The 21,849-nt window shown below is 39.8% G+C and overlaps 1 protein-coding gene across 1 annotated transcript in view; it reads left to right on the forward strand.

Annotated features, from left to right (window-relative positions):
- The window catches only part of L2HGDH (L-2-hydroxyglutarate dehydrogenase), a 66,305-nt gene that overhangs the window by 16,121 nt on the left and 28,335 nt on the right, over positions 1-21,849 (forward strand). Inside the window, exons 4-6 of the mRNA XM_011956896.1 lie at positions 1,633-1,764; positions 12,893-13,055; positions 18,487-18,521. Coding sequence (XP_011812286.1) covers positions 1,633-1,764; positions 12,893-13,055; positions 18,487-18,521 — 330 coding nt within the window. The remainder of the gene's footprint in view (positions 1-1,632; positions 1,765-12,892; positions 13,056-18,486; positions 18,522-21,849) is intronic.

Raw genomic sequence — 21,849 nt, forward strand, 5'->3', positions numbered from 1 at the left:
TAAAAAGTAGCTGGGCATGGTGGCAGGCACCTGTAATCCCAGCTACTTGGGAGGCTGAGGCAGGAGAATCATTTGAACCTGGTACACAGAGGTTGCAGTGAGCCGAGATCCTGCCATTGCACTCCAGCCTGGGTGATAAGAGTGAAACTAAAAAAAAGATGCTTTGAGAAAAAAAAAATTGTAGGGCTGGACTCAGTGGCTTATGCCTGTAATCCTAGCACTTTGAGAGGCTGAGGTTGGCAGATTACTTGAGCCCAGGAGTTGGAGACCAGTCTGAGCAATGTGGTAAAATGCTGTCTCTACTAAAAATACAAAAAATTAGCTGAGTGTGGTGGCACATGCCTGTAGTCCCAGCTTCTAGGGAGGCTGAGGTGGGAGAATCACTTGAGCTTGGGAAGTCGAGGCTACAGGGAGTCATGAATGGGCCACTTCACTACAGCCTGGGCAATGGGAGTGAGACCCTGTCTCAAATAAATAAATAAATAGAAATTTAAAAAATAGAAACAATTTTTTTTAAGAGACAGAGTCTTGCCCTGTTGCCCAGGCTGGAGTGCAGTGGCACAATCACAGCTCACTGCAGCCTTGAACTCCTGGGCTCAAGTGATCTTCTTATCTCAGCCTTTGAAGTAGCTTGGATTATAGACATGAACCCCTGTGCATGGCCACATTTTAAAAAATAATTCAGTAAAATGGGCCTGACATAAGTGGAAAAGACAAGATATAAAAGTCTAGTTTCAGTTTTTCTTATTGAGTTGTAACAATTCTTTACGTATTCTAAATACGAGATCTTTATCAGCTATGTGATTTGCAAATATTTTTTCTCATTGTGTGGGTTATCTTTTCAATTACTTGATAGAGTCCTTTGATTCCACTTCTGTTTTTAAGGTTAACTATTTACTGATTTAAGCCTTTACACCTTGATTAAAAGTGTCACCTCATGAAATTCTGTTCCCTCTTTGGTATGAAATAATGACTTGTGAATTCTAATATACCTTCAAATATGCACCTGTGTTTTCCTTTGCCCCTTTCCTTAAGTAAAAAAGAAACTGTACCTCAAACAGATGTTTTTCCCATAAATAAATAGAAAATAAGTTGATGAATTTACTGTTTTTCCCCTTGCAACAGAATGTATTAGTAAATACTTTATAATGTATTCCAAAAATAAAAGGGATTATCTTGTCAGTTATATTCCATTACATTCAATACCAGTTGTCTTTCTGATGTGCTGATATTTTACATTTTCCTGAAGAAATAAGGAGGCCATTCTGTTTTGTCGGGGTGGGGAAGTAAAGTCCAAGCAACTTATGCTTCTCTCCCTTCTGGGATTGAGAATGTGGTAGTGATGAGTTGCTTATGGCCAAGATGCACATAGAGACTGTGGTAACAGAATGGAAATTGAGGCTACATTTCACTTTTAGGGAAAATTTGTTTTTATGCCATTTTCTTAAGACAATGGTGGAGGAAGAAAATAGTCATGAAGAAAGGAAGAATTAGATATGTGAAGAAAAAATAATTTAAAACAATTAACTTCGTTTGGGTCATACAATAGTTGATGATTTTCCATTGATTTTATCTTTCATCACTGATGATACATTGACCTCTATCAATGCTCCTTACCTTTTTTTTTTGAAGCTTATAGTAGCTGTTGAACAAGAAGAAATTCCCAGACTTCAAGCCTTGTATGAGAGAGGCCTCCAGAATGGTGTCCAGGGCCTGAGGCTGATCCAGCAGGAGGATATAAAAAAGAAGGAGCCATATTGTAGGGTAAGTGATTAACCAGCGTCAAAGGGATGTTTTTATTTAGGGCTTAGTCCTGTGACATGGAGGCTGAGGGTGAGTTTATAGGAGGCAGGAATAATGTAAAATCAGTCAGATAATCCTGTCACAGAAGTAGTGAAATGACAGACACAAGAGAGCATTGCCACAAACTCTGGACACCTGATTTCTTTCTTTGTGAGAAAATACCAGGTCTGACCAACATGAACAAAGACAGGAGGAGGCCTGAGACCACATGGCATGTTTGGAAAACACTGAGCAGTGAGGTGTGATTGGGAGCATTGGGTATATAGGGAACGATAAGAGATGAGACTGAAAAGGCAGGGTTAGGCCCACATAAAGGGCTTGGCATTCATGCTAATAACATTGAAGTTTATCCAGTAGGCATGGGGAGCCATTGAACATTTTTGGAGGAGGGCAGCTGTAGTGTCTGATCTATATCACAGGCGGATAAGGCTGGCATGAGTTTGAAGAGTAGCTTGTAGACTATCTTCCTTAAACTTGCCATAGGGAAAAAAACAGATCTTTATTCATGAAAGAGACAGGAATAGTAATATAATAGTTATTCTGCGTGTTAACTTTCACTGATAGCCTTTCAGAGACTATTAGTCCAACTTCGCAGTTTCACTGACTGTTCCAATGAATGGCTAATTTTCTCCTGTGGGTAGAAATTTAACTGTTCCAATAGCTGGACTCCTGGAACGTGTCTCAGAGAATGTGACCTTGAACTCGCTATCAGGCAATGCTTTTTAACTTGGTTTAGAGAAACACTATGGGAAATAGGCTGGAAAATGTGTAGACTATTAGACCATTTATTTGTTCATCAACATCTCTCAGAGTGGCATGCCTGCACTGCAGTGTTTTGTCTTCCCCATTCTACTCCTTGACCCCAGTTACTGTCTTTGAATTGTGCTTTGGTTTTATGGCATCAACCTATGGAGAAGGTCATTGTGTCAATCACTGTGACCTCTATTGTGAGAATGTGATTGAGGACATAAGTTATTCACTCTGTTACACAACATCTTGCTCTGAGAACCTGCAGGAGACATTTCTCTCAGATCTTAGTTCTGAGAATAATTTTATTCTTCCTAACCACAGTTGGCTTGTTTCTATCTTATGGACATTGAGTGATTTAACTGATTGCATTGCCCTGTGTACTTTGGCTGCAAGGAAGCTCAGAGACACATTTGTGCCCTACTCCCGCCAGATATCTAGGGCCTTAAACATACTTTTTTATTTTTGTATACTAACTTTCCTCTTCATTTCATCTTAGCTTTCCACCCTCCTTTTCTGACTACCCTAATTTCTTGGAACCGTAACGTACAATGGAAATTATAAATGGATAGCTTAGTGAATTTTCACAAAGTGTGACCAGCACCCAGGACAACAAACAAATGTTACCAACCTTCCAGTACTCCCCTCATGTCCTTCCACTAGGACATTTCCCCTAAGAGTAACCACTGTCCTGACTTCTTACATCATAGGTGATTCAATTTTAGGTAAGTAGAATGATATAATATGTGTTCTTTTGTATCTGAGCTTTTTTTTCTTTTTTAGACAGGGTTTTACTCTGTTGCCCAGACTGGAATGCAGTGGCACAGCATTATTATAGCTCACTGTAACTTTGAACTCCTGAACTCAAATAATCCTCCCACTTCAGCCTTCCAAGTAACTGGGACAACAGGTGTGTGCTACCACGTCCAGCTAATTGTTTTTTAAAAAAATTTTTTAAATTAAATTTTTTGTTAACCCAGGCTGGTCTTGAATTCCTGGGCTCAAGTGATCTACCCATCTTGGCCTCCCAAAGTGCTAGGATTACAGTTGTCAGCCATCATGCCCAGCTGTATCTGGGCTTCTTAAGTTCAATATTGTTTATTAAATTCATCCATATTGTTACATATATTTGTAGTTTGTTTGTTGTCCTTGCCGTATACCGTATCATTCGTTCTATGAATGTAGCATGATTCATTCTACTGTTGATGGGCATTTGGATAGTTTCCAATTTGGGACTCTTCCAAATATTGCTGCTATGAAAATTCTAGTACATATGTTTTAGTGAGCACATGTACACGTTTTTATTGGGTATATACCTATGAAGGAACTTGCTAGTTTGCAATTTATGGATATGTTTAGCTTTGGCAGGTATTGCCAGGGTTTTCCAAAGTGTTTGTCCCAATTTATACTCTCATGAGCGTTCCAGTGCTCCATATCCTCAACCAACACTTGGTATTGCTTATTGTTTTTCTTTTAGCCATTCTGGTGGGTATGTAGTAGTATCATATTATGATTTTAATTTATATCTCCCTGTGGACTCACACATTTATGCATCTTTGTACGTATTTATTGACCATTTGGATATTTTATTTTGTGAAGTACCTGTTTGAGTCCTTTACCCACTTTTCTATTGGGTTGACCGTCTTTCTGATAATTATTAATTATTATTCATTTTAGGACATATGTAGTCTGGATATGAGTTTTTTGTTGGATATATATTTACACACACACACACACACACACAAACTGCATATCATAAATATCTCCTACTATTCTGTAGCATGTCATTTTTTTTTTTTTTTTTTTTTTTTTTTGAGACAGAGTCTGGCTCTGTCGCCCGGGCTGGAGTGCAGTGGCCGCATCTCAGCTCACTGCAAGCTCCGCCTCCCGGGTTCACGCCATTCTCCTGCCTCAGCCTCCCGAGTAACTGGGACTACAGGCGCCCGCCACCTCGCCCGGCTAGTTTTTTGTATTTTTTAGTAGAGACGGGGTTTCACCGTGTTAGCCAGGATGGTCTCGATCTCCTGACCTCGTGATCCGCCCGTCTCAGCCTCCCAAAGTGCTGGAATTACAGGCGCATGTCATTTTATTTTATTTTATTTTTTGGAGAAATAGGGGGTCACTCTGTCACCCAGGCTGGAGTGCAGGGGTGTGATCACAACTCACTGCAATCTTGAACTCCTGGGCTCAAGCAATCTTCCTGCCTCAGCCTCCTGAGCAGTTAGGACTACAGGTGTGTGCCACCACACCCAGCTAATTTTGTATTTTTGCAGAGATGGGGTCTTGCTATGTTGGCTAGGCTGGTCTCAAGCTCTAGGGCTCCGGTGATCCTCCTGCCTCGACCTCCCTCAGTGCTGGGATTGCAGCATTTCACTTTCCTAATATTGTCTTCAGATTAATAGAAATTCTTAATCTTAATGTTACCAATTTATGCCTATGTTTGTTTTTTATGGTTAGTGTTTTTTGCACTTTAGTTAAATTTTCTGGATGCAAAGACTTTGTAAGAGAAATAAAATAAAATAGAAAAAAAAAAGAAATCTTTGCCTAGCCCAAGATCTAGAAGATATTCTATGTGTTTCTCTAAAAGTTTTATTATTTTACGTTTCATATTTAGATCTGCAGTCCATTTGGAATTGACTTTTATATATGGTATAAGTTAGGTGTCAAGGTATATTTTTTCCCCAAACAGATATCCAGTTGAGTCAGCATCACTTATCAAAAAACCATTATTTTCCCACTGTGCTGCAGTATTGCCTTTATGATACCAGGTATGTGGCGGGTCTATGTCTGGACTCCATTCTGTTCCATTGCCTCTTCTGTGCTACTACCATAATGTTTAATTATAATAGGCATTTTATTTAAATGGGGTTTCACTCTGTCACCCAGGCTAGAGTGCAGTGACGTGATCACAGCTCACAATGGCCAGCTAATTTTAAAATGTTTTGTAGAGACAGAGTATCATCATATTGCCTAGGCTGGTCTCGAACTCCTGGGCTCAAGTGATCCACCTGCCTCGGCCTCCCAAACTGCTAGGAATACAAGCATGAGCTATAGTAGCTTGGCCTATAGTAGTTTTTTTTTTTTGTTTCTTTGTTTTTGAGACGGAGTCTCTCTTTGTCACCCAGGCTGGAGTGCAGTGTCACCATCTCGACTTACTGCAACCTCCATCTCCTGGCTTCAGGCAATTCTCCTGTCTCAGCCTCTCCAGTAGCTAGGATTACAGGCACCCACCAACATGCCTGGCTAATTTTTGTATTTTTATTTATTTATTTATTTTGAGAAGGAGTTTCACTCTTGTTGCCCAGGATGGAGTGCAATGGTGCAATCTCAGCTCACCGCAACCTCTGCCTCCCGGGTTCAAGTGATTCTCCTGCTTCAGCCTCCCAAGTAGCTGGGATTATAGACATGCACCACCAGGCCCAGCTAATTTTGTATTTTTAGTATAGCCGGAGTTTCTCCATGTTGGGCAGGCTGGTCTCGAACTCCCGACCTCAGATGATCCTCCAGCCTCAGCCTCCCAAAGTTCTGGGATTACAGGCATGAGCACCTGGCCCTATAGTAGCTTTTTAATAGGCCTGGATATCTGGTAGAGTTAGGACTTCAGTTTTTTTCTTCAGTGTTATCTTGGCTTTTCTTGGATCTTTACATTTCTACATGAATTTTGGAGTTAATTTGCTATACTCCACAAGATAACCTGTTATGATTTTGATTAAGGTTGCACTGAGTCTGTATGTCTATGTGGAGACAATTTACATCTTTGTAGTATGGAGTCTTCCAATCCTTGAATTTCATATATCCCTCCCTTTGCCTGGATCTGTTTTAATTTATTATATAATGTGTTATAATTTTCAGGATAGAAGTCTTACATGGCATGTCTCTTACATTTATGTCTACAAATAATTTGTATTTGATGTTTTCTGATACTCATTAATAGTATTGTTATTTAAAGTTCATTTTTTATTTGTTTATTGCAGGTGTATGTGGATATATAATTGATTTCTGACCTTGTATTCAACTTTCTAGTTAAATTCACTTATTGGTTCTAAATAATTTGTCTAGAAGTTCTTTTGGATTTTTTATACTCAAACATTTTATCTGCAAATAATAACTATTTTATTTCTTCTTTTCTAATTCATATACTTGGTTGATCCAATGGTTAATCCTAGTTTGTATAGTTTTATATGTGTTTTTTTATTTTTACAAACTGCTTCATCCTTTCTGCAAAAAGACAAGATAGAAATGTATTTTTTCAAGTTCAGGACAAATAAAAGCTTAAAGAAAAAAATGTATTTTTTCCCTTTATCTCTGGTTGTAAAGTTAAAGTTGGGTCAAAATATGCAAGGTTTTCTGACTTCATGTAAAACTCCTAAGATGCTGATAGTACCCAGGAGTCTAAATAATGTTGAATGAGTTCTTCCTGCAGAGAGAAGGTGATAGCATCTTGGTCTCCAGTAAGCCACCTATTCCTTTCCTGGCACCCAGTCAGGATAATCAAACTGTTTTGTTGTGGCATACACTAGGTCTTGTTACTTCCCTTTTCTCTCCTCAAATATTTCTTATTTCTCTGAGATAGTGAATTAGTGACTGATTTTTTTAAGTAGAATATTTTCGTTGACCGTCTTATTTTGGCCACCTGCTTATTTCACACTCTGAGCAAATCCTAAATGGTCAAAGTCAAGGTTGGCAAATTCTGTCCTGTGGGCCAAATTCATCCTGCCACCTGTTTTTGTATGGCCTAAAAGCTAAAAATGTTTTTGTTTTTTTTTTTTGAGACGGAGTCTCACTCTGTCACTCAGGCTGGAGTGCAGTGGCGTGATTTCTGCTCACTGCAACCTCCACCTCCCTGGGTTCAGCAATTCTCCTGCCTCAGCCTCCCACGTGGCTGGGATTACAGGCACATGTCACCATGCCTGGCTAATTTTTGTATTTTTAGTAGAAACAGGGTTTCACCATATTGGCCAGGCTATTCTCGAACTCCTGACCTTGTGATCGCCTGCCTCGGCCTCCCAAAGTGCCGGGTTTATAGGCATGAGCCACTGTGCCCGGCCATGCTAAAAATGTTTTTTACATTTTAAGTGTGTTAAAAAAAATTAAAAGAAGAACATTATTTTGTGATGAATTAAAATTATATGAAATTCATCCAGGCATGGTGGCATGTGCCTGTAATCCCAGCCACTTGGGAGGCTGAGGCAGGAGAATCACTGGAACCCAGGAGGCAGAGGTTCAGTGAGTGGAGATTGGGCCACTGCACTCAAGCCTGGGCAACAGAGCGAGATTCCATCTCAAAAAAAAAAAAGAAAAAAAAAACTATTATATGAAATTCAAATTTCAGTGTCCATAAAGTTTTATTGAAATACAACCGCAAATATTCATTTATGTGTTGTCTGTAGCTGTTTTTGTGCTGAACAGCCTCATTGAGTAGTTGCAACAGAGATCATAAGCCTAGATAGTCAAAAATATTTACTATCTGTCTCTTATAAAAAAGGTTGCCTACCCTTGATCTAAATAGCAGGTAGCTACTGAAGGACTTGAACAGAACACTGACAGTCAAAATGTACTAATTTAGCAAAGTTTATCGAATTTGAATATGTAAGATGGAACTGAACATGCGGAGAGGAGAACCAAAGCCACTTATTGTTATTTTTGAATTATCTGATTCCAGTAATTCTCAGACTTAAGGGAGTTTTGACATGTTATCCTTTAGTTTATCTTGTTGCATCCTTCCATTTTTTAAAATTAACTTGGATCTAGCATAAGGTGAGCAGTATAATGTGGCTGTTGATAAGTCAAACAGACATAAGCTCCACTCTCACATCTGCCTCTTTAATGGCTGTTAACATTGAGTGGGTTATAATCTTTCTAATCCTCAGACTCCTCATTTGTAAAATGGAGATTATTTTGAGAATTAAATGAAATACTATGTATAAGGCATTCGGCTTATGTTAATCCCTTAAGAAATGGTAGATATTATTATATGCTTATTTAAACAATCCTAGTAAATTCAAATTGGTTTTGTTTGAAATATTTGGAGATGTTTTCATTTCTGCTTTCTTCAGCTTTTTTCTGCCAGCCTCCTCTAAAGCCATAAAGCCGGCCTCCTCTGGTCAGGTCATTAGAGTGCTCTTTCTAGATCTTTGAATGAGATGCTCCCTGAATCATGAATTGTTAGTAAAGCTAATTAGATCTTTAAACTAAATTTGTTGTAATTTTGTCTTTTAACACACTCAATGGTTTTGTAATGCACTGTGTAGATAAGAAACAGGATAATAGATTATCCTGTTAAGATAATTAAGAATATTTAATTATATGTATTCTTCCCCCAGTTTATATTTCCCCTTTTCCTGATGTGTTACATTTATTGTTTCATTCTTTTTATTTTCTTTAAGGCGTATCAGTCTTTTTTAGAGTGAGATAGCCTATTTTAAAACAATGGAGAGAGATCCTGGCATATTATAAAACTAGGGTTGTGAATAATTGATATAAGGGCTGGTTGTTTAGACTGATGTTATTCTTCAAAGGAAAAAAAATGCTAGTATTAAAATTAAGAAATTAGGAGGCTGTTACATATGTGGGAGCAGAGAGTATATGGGAAATCTCTGTACTTTTGCTCAATTTTTCTATGAACTTAAAACTGCTCTTAAAAAAGAGTCTACTTAAAAAATTTAGATTAAACCCACTTCCTGTTTCTTAGCTATGCAGTGCATTACAAAACTGTTGAGTGTGTTTAAAGACAAAATTACAACAGATTTAAAGACCAAATTAGCTTTTTTAGTGATTCATGAATCAAGGAGCATCTCATTCAATTAGAAAAGGCACTCTGATGAGCTGACCAGAGGAGGTTGGCTTTATAGGCAGAAAAGAGCTGAAGAAAGCAGAAACAGAGAACCACTGCACTCCAAATAATTTAATTGTAGAGTTTGAAAAACAGGATTACTGGTATCCTAGTGGTACTGAAATTTGGAGAATTGGTCTATCTGGTTGTTGTCTGTTGTATATACTTGTTAAGGCTTTAGAGATAGAAAAAATTGGAACAGGAACCCATGATTTTTTATATTATGTGTTACTGAAATAAAAACTTTTCAGATGTTGTAAAGGTTATGGATGAGTCTGGATATTGTTTTCTGTACCTGATGATGTGATCATCACAGGTCCTTGGAATGAGGTCAGTGAGATATCTGTGCATAGGTAATGAAATTATATGTATTACACATACTTTTGTGTCTTATAAATGAAGAAACTGTTATTTTCCCAGGGTCAAACAGCTCCCAAAGAGTTCCCACCCCAAGATCTGACTCAGAACTGGTATTTTTTTCTGTTTGGTTCGACCAAAGGTTCTTTGATTACTATGTGCCAAATACTGTGTTAGGCACTGTAGATAGATAAGAAGATGAATAAGGCATGGCTGTCAACCTGAAGGAGGTTGTAGTGTAAAAGAAGATATAACTTAATATAGTGATAAGTATTCTGATAGAGCTGGTACTCTCTTGTACCAATATTAAGGGAATGCTTTTAGCTTAGTACAATTGTTTAAGAAAGCCTCAGAGACAAACCCCCACTTGAAAGATGAATGAGTAAAATAACTTACAAAAGAGGCATATTCTGCTTCTCTCTGAGGCCTCCACGATATACTTTATATGATTCTAACTTGTAATCATTAGTGTTTACATGTGTTTAGGGATGGCAATATGTAGTAGAACATGTAGTTTGATTATTTTCTAAAGATGTTTTGAATAAAGTCCTTCCTTCCTCACCAACCTCACCACTGCTATATGATAAAATGTCACCACTGCTATATGATAAAATAGTGGATAAAGTGTCCATGGTACAGGGTCACTTCTTTTTTTTCCAGGCCCCCTAGAAAGAAGTTTACCAGGGCAGCTCTAAAGGGTTTCTTAGACGAGGTCCCTTTAAGAAAACCAAGTAACATCAGGGAGAGGCCCTTGGAAAATTTTAAACTGCCACTGTAAACTTTGACTTGGGAGGATAACTCTTTTTATTTATTTTTTAAGTGCTTCTTGCAGAGCATGGCTACCCCATAAGCAGTACGCCCAGAGTGGCTGAAGATAACTCTTGACTGCTCCCTTTCTGGGCAAATCCTCATTGCTACTCTGACCTCTGGTCTGCTTTTGCCATTTTATTAACACTGTTGGTCAATCACATGTTCATCTCTTCCTCTGTATCCTGACTGAGATCTGCTCTCAACTTTTCCTGTCCTGCTTGCCTGGTTCTTGCCTGATTCTGATCTGCCAAGGCCTCAGATTTCAATCTCTGACCTGCTGACCTGGACAGTTCATGCCCAACCTCCTGGGTGACAGACACAGCCAGCCTGTCCACCAATACCACCCCAACTTGGCAGCCTCTACCTTGCAGCTAGTCCCAGGCCAGAGCATTGGATCGCTTGGTGATGATGACTTTTTTCACCTTTCTACAACACACATGTATAGGTGGGGCACACCAACATCTTATGAGGAGGGGGAAAGCCAAGACTAGAAAGAGAAAGAAAAGAAGGGACACCTTCTAGGGAAGGTCTGGAATGGAGTAAGGGGGATCTTGTGTGTTTAAACACAGCCCTCAAATTCAATCCTTCAGTAAATGTTTGAGTGTCTTCAGTATGTCAGACGTTGTGCTGGGTAATGGGAGCATAAGATGAATAAGGAAGCTATTTGAAATTGTAAAAAACTATTGATTGAGAGTGAAGCACTTTTACAGAATGTTTTTATCCCTCTGTTATACTTGTCACATAATTTTATGCTAGGTAAGGAAGTTTTCATGGACTAATATCTTGGTATTATCCTAAGTGAGCGTCTAAGGTTATTGTACCCAAAATACTGTTTATAGGTTGAAGTTGAGTTATAGTTACTGACATGTGAATTTAGTCAATGACTAAGTCTTATGTTTATTGACTGTATCAAAACAGAAGGAATGATTTCCTATGCTTGGCAAATACTCTCGTATTCTAGAATTGAGACTGTCAGGAAAATGATGAAGTTGACCAAACATTGCTTTTAGTTTGTTAAAAAGAGACTGTTGATGTTTTGGGAGTCTTTACTCTCAGTGTGACCTGGTCATTAGGAAACACTGGTCACAGTTGGATAGCAAAGAGAAAATCTTTTTTTAAAGACGGAGTCTCTCTCTGTTGTTCAGGCTGGAGTGCAGTGGCATGATCTCGGCTCACTGCAACTTCCGCCTCTGAGGTTCAAGCGTTTCTCCTGCCTCAGCCTCCTGAGTAGCTGGGTCTACAGGTGCCTGCCACCACGTCTGGCTAATTTTTGTATTTTTAGTAGAGATGGGGTTTCACCATAGTTGGCCAGTCTGGTCTCGAACTCCTGACCTTGTGATCCACCTGCCTTGACCTCCCAAAGTACTAGGATTATAGGCGTGAGCCACCGTACCCAGCCGCAAAGTGAAAATCTTCTAAGGGCCAAGCAGGTGAATGTGTTGGGGTAATGGTCAGGTGGTGAATACAAGAGTGAGATCTTTACAATAGTATTATATCTGATATTATTTTAAAACCACAACAACGATAGTGCTGTGCTGGCCAAATGAGAGGATGGCAGAATTTATCAATAGCATTCACCTTCTGGATGTTATCCTGCATACCAGGCTACCCTCTTGGGGAAATTGATTGGGAGAACTGATATACTGATATGCAAAAAAAGGCAACAGAAAATGGTGCTATTAACAATGATCACCAAAATGTAGTCAATACTTAGTGTGTGAAATTCTCCTCTTATCCTTTTCTTTAGAATTAGAAAAGGTCAATGACATGTTCAACATTTATTCTAAAAAAATAAAATAAGCATGTGTTATATAGGTCATTCACCTGCAGATTGATGAACGTTGATTTGGACATGTCTTTAGGGACAAAACCAGAAACAAACAAACAAACAAAAACCAGTCTATTAATTTCTTGTATTACCTGAAGAAAAAGTTTGAGTTAACCACATAAAATCTCCATTCCATATTTGTAGTCTCAAAGATAGGGTCTGGGCAGCAAGTCAAAGCAATGCTCTGGAAACATTGTGAGTAGCTAGGACAACTCTTGAGTTCTTACTAAGTATGCACAACGTAGTATGTACCACTGGGAAAAATCTCACTTGAGCTTATTTAAAACATAATTGTTTGATGATACAGAATTCAACTCAGAATCAGATATGAATCAAATCAGAATCAGGTGTGGTGAGGGATAAATAAATGGAAAAAAAAACCTCATTGTAGCAGCAAGAAAAGCTTGGCAAAATCAACTCCTCTAAAGGACAAAATTGTTTCTTGATTATAAAGATTTTGTTAATTAGCAAGTATTATTTCTCTGATCTGTTATCTTTTCATAATTCTGTTTCAGGGTCTAATGGCCATTGATTGTCCCCATACTGGCATTGTGGACTATCGGCAGGTGGCTTTGTCATTTGCCCAGGATTTCCAAGAAGCAGGTGGCTCTGTCTTGACCAATTTTGAAGTAAAAGATATTGAAATGGCTAAAGAAAGTCCTTCAAGAAGTATAGATGGTAAGCTGTCCTTGTCCTTTCTATTGAATAAATCAGCTCTCCATATCCATGGATTCTGCATCTGTGGTTTTAACCAACCAAGGATGAAAAATATTTGGGGAAAAAAAATAAAGAATAACAGTAGGACAATACATAATACAAATAAAAAATATAGTATAACAAAAAATAGCATTTACATTGCATTAGGTATTGTAAGTAATCTAGAAATTATCTAAAATATCCAGAGTCTGTGCACAGGTTATATGCAAATGTTATATGCATTTTATATAAGGGACTTAAGTATCCTTGAATTTGGGTATTTGTGGGGTTCCTGCAACCAATCCTCCTTGGATACTAAGGAACAGCTGTACTTACAGTGATTTTTTTTTAATTGGGATATTTTTGGGGGTAGTACTGGTGGGAGGGCCACAAGGAGCTAGGCTAGAGTACGGTGCAGAACCAGAGGTAGGGGCAGAAGGGACAAGGGTGAGACTGAATGTGAGAGAACTGGGACTCCTGGAGGGTCTTGTGCTGGTAGAACCAGACCCTGGTCCGACACTTCTGACTGGTGCTAAAATCTGAACTGCCAAGGCTGTTTATGGAAAATTCATCTCCAAACACTTCCCTACCCTGTAGGTTAGAGTCAGCATCTCTTGACAGTGCTTGTTAAAAATGCATTTTTTTCCCCTTGGGGCAGAGTCTTGCTCTGTCGCCTAGACTGGAGTACAGTGGCACGATCCCAGCTCACTGTAACCTTCGCCTCCCAGGCTCAAGTGATCCTCCCACCTGAGCCGCCCGAGTAGCTGAAACTACAGGTGCTTGCCACCACCACACCTGGCTAATTTTTGTATTTTTCCTTTTTTTTTTAATTTTAATTTTTATAGAGATGAGGTCTCACTGTGTTGCCCAGGCTGGTATCGAACTCTCGAGCTCAAGTGATTTTCCCTTCTCGGCCTCCCAAAGTGCTAGGATTATAAGTGTGAGCCATCGTGCCCTTCCCAATCTTTGTATTTTTTGTAGAGACAGGGTTCCACCATGTTCCCTATGCTGCTCTTGAACTCCTGGACTCAAGTGATCCATCCACTTGACCTCCCAAAGCGCTAGGATTACAGACGTGAGCCACTGTGCCTGGCCAATAGCTAACATTTATTAAGCACTTAGTGCTTTCCAAGTATTAACTCATTTGACTCTTAAAATTCTCTGTGGCAGGGTACCATTATTACTCACATTTTTTTAGGGTGAGAAAACTGAGGCACAGAGAGAGTAAGAAACTTGGCCATGGTTGTACAAGTAGTAAGTGGTGGAGTCTGGATTTCAACTCAGACAGTCTGTACCTAAAGCCCACATAGTTAATTACTGAACTATACTGGACCCACACCATGTTCCCCACAAGCTGAATAATGAGCAAGAATTTCAGTTTAACAAAGATGTCAGGTGGAAAGCTTCATTGGTTTAATGAAGACAGAAGAGTTTGAGAAACTGGTGGTTAGAATGAAGGAAAAAGACTGGCTATGAAGCACAACGGGAAGGTGGAAGCTAAGAGGCTGGGCTAGGAAAGTAGGATACCAAGGTAATTGTAGAGGGGAGGTCTAGGAAAGGGTTTCTTAATTCTGACGCTATTGATATTGGGGCCAGATCATTCTTTGTTGTAGGGGGCTATCGGTGCACTGTAGGATGTTTTGCAGTATCCCTGGCTTCTGTCCACTAGATGCCGGTACCATCATGCCCCCAAGTGATTACAATTAAAAATGTCTCTAGGCCGGGCACAGTGGCTCATGCCTGTAATCTCAGCACTTTGGGAGGCCGAGGTGGGCGGATCATGAGGTCAGGAGATCGAGGCCATCCTAGCCAACATGGTGAAACCCCATCTCTACTAAAAATACAAAAAATTAGCTGGGCGTGGTGGCTTACACCTGTAGTCCCAGCTACTCAGGAGGCTGAGGCAGGAGAATCACTTAAACCCGGGAGGCGGAGGTTATGGTGAGCCGAGATCACGCCACTGCCCTCCAGCCTGGGCAACAGAGGGAGACTCTGTCACAAAAAAAAAAAAAAAAAAAGGTGTCTCTAAACGTTAGCAAATGTTCCCTTAGAGTTGGGGGTGAAGGAATCACTCCTGGTTGAGAATCATTGCTCTAGACTTACAGTTAGACTAGTTTGAACAACCAGGGATAGAAATAAACCAGTAGACTAAGAAAAGGACAAAGAACCATGAACTGAAGAATTTTGAAAGTTCCTATAAAACCAAATTTTATAACTATGAATGATAATTTATTTTTATTTTATTTATTTTATTGATTTTTTTTTGAGGCAGAATTTCACTCTTGTCAGCCGGGCTAGAGTGCAATGGGATAATCTTGGCTCACTGCAAACTCTGCCTCCTGGGTTCAGGCGATTCTCCTGCCTCAGCCTCCTAAGTAACTGGGATTACAAACATGTACCACCCCATCTGGCTAATTTTGTATTTTTAGTAGCGACATGGTTTCACCATGTTGGCCAGGTTGGTCTTAAACTCTTGACCTCAGGTGATCTTCCTGCCTCAGCCTCCCAAAGTGCTGGGATTATAGGCATGAGCCACCACACCCAGCTTGAATGATAATTTATTATACACCTGGAAAGGAGAGAAAAAATTTTCATATGACATGACATTTCCTTTTTGGCTTGTCTATATATATCAACATGTAAATTAGTCTTCCAGTGTGCTAGACTTTACCACTCCTAAGGAACATATACCATTCTGGAGAATTTTTTTTTTCTTTTTTTCTCCCTTAGAAGTCTGGACAGCAAATCTAATTGTGAAGTTAAAATTTTCAGAAGTACTTTGAGAGGCCAAGGAAGGAGGATCACTTGAGGCCAGGAGTTTAAGACCAGCCTGGGCAACATAGCGAGACCTGCCTCTACAAAAAATTTTTAAAAATTCCCTGGGCATGGTAGCACACACCTGTACTTCCAGCTACTTAGGAGGCTGAGGCAGGAGGATTGCTTGAGCACAGGAGTTTGAGGCTGCAGTGAGCTATAATCGCATCACTGCACTGCAGCCAGGGCAACACAGTGAGACCTTGTCTCAAAAAAAAATTTTTTTTTTTTAGGACTGGGGGCAGTGGCTCACACCTGTAATCTGAGCACTTTGGGAGGTCAAGGTGGGTGGATCGCTTGAGCTCAGGAGTTCAAGACCAACCTGGGCAACATGGTGAGACCCCATCTTTACTAAACATAAAAAAATTTGTTTTAATTAAATAAAATAATTTTTTTTAAAATTTGCAAAATCCTATGGGACTCAGATGTCCAGCTTACCGATATAACTATTCAGGTTCTGTATCTCTAAATGGCAAACGTAGTCGGTAGGAAAATTGGCAAACCTTGTGTCTATGTGAAGAGTACAGGACTGAATCGATCCTTTTATTGACAGCTGTAAATATGTCTGTATAAAGCAGTGACCCGGGAGGCACAGTGGCTCATGCCTATAATCCCACAGTTTGGGAGGCTGAGGTGGGTGGATCACCTGAGGTCAGGAGTTCCAGACCAGCTTGGTCAACATGGTAAAAGCCTGTCTCTACTAAAAATACAAAAATTAACTGGGTGTACTGATGCGTGCCTGTAACCCAGCTACTCCGGAGGCTGAGGCAGGAGAATCTCTGGAATCTGGTAGGCAGAGGCTGCAGTGAGCTGAGATTGCACCAGTGCACTGCACTCCAGCCTGTGCAACAGAGTGAGACTCCGTCTCAAAAAAAAAAAAAAAGCAGTGACCGATGTGACTCAGTCTTAGAGAGGTGTCAGTACCACCAAGGAGTAATTTCAAAAGAACTCTTTTGCTTGTATATTTCTTTTTTTTCTTCTTCTTCTTTCAAGATGGAGTCTCACGCTATTGCCCAGGCTGGAGTGCAATGGCGTGATCTTGGCTCACTCCAACCTCCACCTCTCAGGTTTAAGCGATTCTCCTGCCTCAGCCTCCTGAGTAGCTGGGAATACAGGCATGCATCACCATGCCCAGCTAATTTTGTGTTTTTACTAGAGATGGGGTTTCATCATGTTGGTCAGGCTGGTCTCAAACTCCTGACCTCAGGTGATCCACCCACCTCGGCCTCCCAAAGTTCCGGGGTTACAGGAGTGAGCCACTGTGCTCAGCCTGCTTGTGTATTTCAAGAACCACGAAAGGGATCCAAGCTATCTTTTTAAATATCCTTTTTCTTCTTTTCTTCCTTCCTTCTTCTTTTTTTTTTTTTTTAATTTTAAAAAGAGACGAGGTCTCACTATGTTGTCCATGCTTGTCTTGAACCCCTAAGCTCAAACGACCTGCCCACCTTGGCCTCCCAAAATACTGGGATTCCAGGCATGAGCCACTGTGCCTGGCCCAAAATGCAAATGTTAGCATCACCCAGACTTACTGAATCAGACTGTCTAGAAATAGCACCTAGTAATAAGCCTTTAGTGATTCTTAGACACACCCAAGTTTCAGAATGTCAGAATGACAGCCTAAGGTCACAAAATGACCTGGCCATTTGGAACTCCCCCCACCTCATGCCCAGCCCCCTCACAGTTTAAGAGTGCACTTGGGAGCCGCGGTGGCTCAGGCCGGTTGCCCTGGCACTCGGGGAGGCGAGGCTACACGTTCGAGGCCAACCTGGTCAACATTGATTGAGAAAAAAAAAAAAAAAGAGTGCACTTAAGAGTTTGTCTTGTTTTGCTTTGAGGGCATTGATTTTTTTTTGTCCAAATGATAGATTTTTGAGGCTTCTATTTGCTGTTGAGAAATTTGAAGGCGAAAAAAAGTAGTGTTCTGTTCTTTCTTCCTTGATAGGTTTTTAAGGAGATCTAAGCCATCTGAATCATTCTTTCTGAATTCTAAAATGATGAGCAAAATTGTTAAATAATTAAAGTTTTTTTAGGTAGGTAGCATAATAAACCAAATTTATGGTACAAGTAGATTATATTTATCTGCTCTATGTATGCTTTATAAAACTTTGAGATCCCATGTATCTGAGTGGGAACTAATTTTAAAAATGGTCAGTTTTTTATTGAAAGTTTTTGTCTTGCGAGAACTCTTGCTTCTCTAAACAATATAGAACCTGCAAAGAATCCAGTAACCAACACTTGGATGACAAGGTTTCTCATATCATAGCTTTAGTTCTGTGGGAAAATACATACTGGTTTATGATGATCCATTTTACAGTGTGGTTTCCAGTATTATAATAGCTATGTCTATGTTGGAGGTCAGGTGGGGTATGGTTTATAAGCATAGATTAGATGAGTTAAAACCAAGCTAAAAACATGCTGGTGTTTTGTATGTTGTCAAGTATGAACTAGTTTCATTGTTATTTGGTAAAAAGTTTCAGAATGAACTGTAGGGTACAATCATAGTAATGACAGAAAAAAGTTATTTAAGTTTGTTGCTAGTGTAATATTTCAAATAATATTGGCCTTTTGCTAAAAATAGATTTTTTACTTTTTTTTTCAGGAATGCAATATCCGATTGTTATAAAGAATACAAAGGTAAAGATTCTTAAGCAAAACTACTGGCTACTTTATTTCCCTCCCCTTTATTAAAAATTAAATTAACCCACAGGGCTGTATTTTAAGTTATTGAATGACATTTATCTAATGTAAAAGTAATTCTGAGAGAATTTCTTTTAGGGAAATTTAACAGCTTTTATTCTAAGGAGAGTTTCAACTTGGGAATGTCCTAATTAAGTGGCTCTGCTGGCAAAGAACAGGATTATAAGCATATAGAGTGTTTAATTTTAAGGCAAAACTGATAGATATTTTATCACTCTGCCTACTGATCTCCACTAACTTATTAACTCTCTATAAATTAGAAGACTTCGGTAGAGGGAGTATGCAGGTTTTCCATAAGGAGAAGGACTGCTTTTTTTCATCTTCACATAGACCTAGAGCAAGAACCACTGAATGGCATAGAAGCAGTGGATTCCCTGTAGGTTCACTGCATCAGGTTGTACTCAAGGGAGCAGAGTCATTAATGAGTGCTATAGGATTTATTATAGAATAAGACCTTACACAATTGTGGAGGTTTCTGGGAAAGTGTAGATTCAGAAGAGAGTTGATGGATCAGTAATTGGGAAACAGAGCTGAATATGGAGCTGGAACTCACTGGACAGTGGGTATCTGTCACCTCGTTGGACTAGGATGACCTTCAGAGAATAATACCTGCTGATTTACTTCTGCTGCCAGATTATTATTAATTTTTTTTTTTTTTTTTGAGATGGAGTCTCACTCTGTCGCCCTGGCTGGAGTCCAGTGGCGCGATCTCAGCTCATTGCTAGCTCTACTTCCCGGGTTCATACCATTCTCCTGCCTCAGCCTCCCAAGTAGCTGGGACTACAGACGCCCGCCTCCACGCCCGGCTAATTTTTTGTGTTTTTAGTAGAGACAGGCGTTTACCATGTTAACCAGGATGGTCTCGATCTCCTGACCTTGTGATCCGCCCACGTCAGCCTCCCAAAGTGCTGGGATTACGGGTGTGAGCCACCGCGCCCGGCCCTCTGCCACCAGATTATATGCAGCTCCTGTTTTGACCAACTTTAAGTTGGAACCATGAAGAGAAGGGGATTCTGTCAAGCATAGTTCCTAGCTTAACTAAATGGACACAGTACAAACCCCTACAGTCTACCCTTTGTCAACCTGACATCTGTCCACACCCCTTATAGCCTTATAATGATATTTAGCTTCCAAATAAAGACAGAAGTAAAAGTATGTTTCCACCTAACAAGGTGTAACTATCTTTCATAGGACTGAAGACATGCTAACTAACTCTCAAACAAATAAACAAACAAAAACAAAAAAAACAAAGTCTACTTTTATCCATCCTGGGTTATGTTTAATTTTTACTAGCTGAGTTATACTCCCCCTTTGAGGTCCTGTAACTTAAATACCAAGATATAAGGTTAACCACTATTTAAGCATTTTGTATTAGATGAGTAGTTCTCAATTAGAGGCAGTTTTACTCCTCAGGGAACATTTGGCAGTGTTTGGAGACATTTTTGATTGTCACAACTGGGAGAGAGGAGGGGCACAGCAACTGGGATTTGGTAGGTAGAGACCAGGAATGTTGCTAAACATCCTTCAGTGTGGGGAATAGGCCCCCAAAACAAAGAAATGTCTATCCCCCAAAGTCAGTAGTACTGAGGTTGAGAAACCCTGTGTTAGATAATGTGAGAATGGTAGAGATGAGTATATTAGTCTTCTCAGACTTCCATAACAAAATAGCACAAACTGGGTGGCCTAAAAAGCCCACAGTTCTGGAGGCTAAAAGTTCAAGATTAAGGTGCTAGTAGGTTTGATTTTTGGCTTGTTAATGGCTGCCTTCTTACTATGTCTTCACATGGCCTCTTCTCTGTGTGCACCCGGAAAGAGAGACCATGATCTTGGGTATCTCTTCCTCTTGTAAGGACACCTGTCCTATTGGATTAGCCCCTACCCTTATGACCTAATTTAACTTAGTTACCTCCCTAAAGGCCCTGTCTCCACATAAAATTCACATTAAGGGTTGGGGCTTCAACATATGAATTGGGGTGTGGGGGGGCACAATTCAGTCTATAGCAATGGGAATAAATGAAGAATTAGGTAATGTATGGAGAAATGTATTTATTATTTTAAAGTAAGATATACTTAGATTATAACATCCCTCATTTCTGTAACTAGTCATGTGACCATAGCCAATATTTATGATTTCCTTCCCCTACTATGCATTTCATATTCTCTTTGCCTTTGGCAAGCATCTTAGCTGGTCATGGTTTCTAGTTTGGTGGTGTAGCTCACACTTTCCTTCCTGAAGTCTATGCCATTAGCAGCCCTGGCTGTTTTGGGTCGAGGTAGTTTCCAATAACTTTTATAACAGTATATGGGAATACTAAGAGAAGCTTCAGGAGATATGTATTCCAGACATAGTCCTTTTTATCATCCCCAAGACTAGTTGTGGTAGCAACTCATTTTCTTGAGAGTCAAGATTAGTTATCCAATTCAATACAGCAATCCCCTCTTTGATTTACTGGCAAGGGAACCCAAAGTGGCCACGTGTTGCAGTATCAACCTCCAGTTTAATGGAACCACTGTCATTCTCTAGTAGAAGTACTTCTCCCTTGGGAACTAAGACCTCTAGATCATAAGACCAAAGTTGTGAGGACAGAATGCAAAAATTTCATGTAGTGGATGATTGGGGTAATAGTAAGGAACCACCGTCATTTCTACCTCAATTTCCAGACCTGTGAATTCTGGCTGTGGGACAAACAATACCATATATTGGTCACTGATTTAGAGCACATAGAGCATCCTGGAGGAAATTGCCCCAGCCCTTCAAGGAGTTGCCAGCCAGCTGGTGCTATTACTTCTAAAACCCATTCCAGTTTCTGTCACCCAGTGGCTTCAGGGTGATGGAGAAAATGGTAAAATCAGTGAATTCCGTGATCCTGAACCTATAGCTGCATTTCATTTGCTGCACAGTAAGTTCACTGACCAGAAGTAATGATTCTCTGTAAAATTCCACAATGGTGAATAAGACATCTCATAAGTTCACACATGGTGGCTTTGGCAGAAGTATTATAGGCAGGGAAGACAAATTTATATTCCGAGCAAGTGTCTATGCAAGTGAGAAGTAAGTGCTGCCTTTTCTATGATGGAAGTGGTCCAGGGACCATTTCAGTGGCTCTTTTGGTCTCTACTATGACCGATTGAACATTCAGCATTAGCTGTAGACAGATCAGCCTTGGTGAATAAGTCCATGTTGCCGATCACCTCCATCCTTGCTACCATAACTATGTTTTGCAGCTTTATTTTTACATTGTGAAATGATTATCACAATCAAGTT

Source organism: Colobus angolensis, unplaced genomic scaffold (assembly GCF_000951035.1).
Source record: "Colobus angolensis palliatus isolate OR3802 unplaced genomic scaffold, Cang.pa_1.0 Scaffold428, whole genome shotgun sequence".
Lineage (NCBI taxonomy): Eukaryota > Metazoa > Chordata > Mammalia > Primates > Cercopithecidae > Colobus > Colobus angolensis.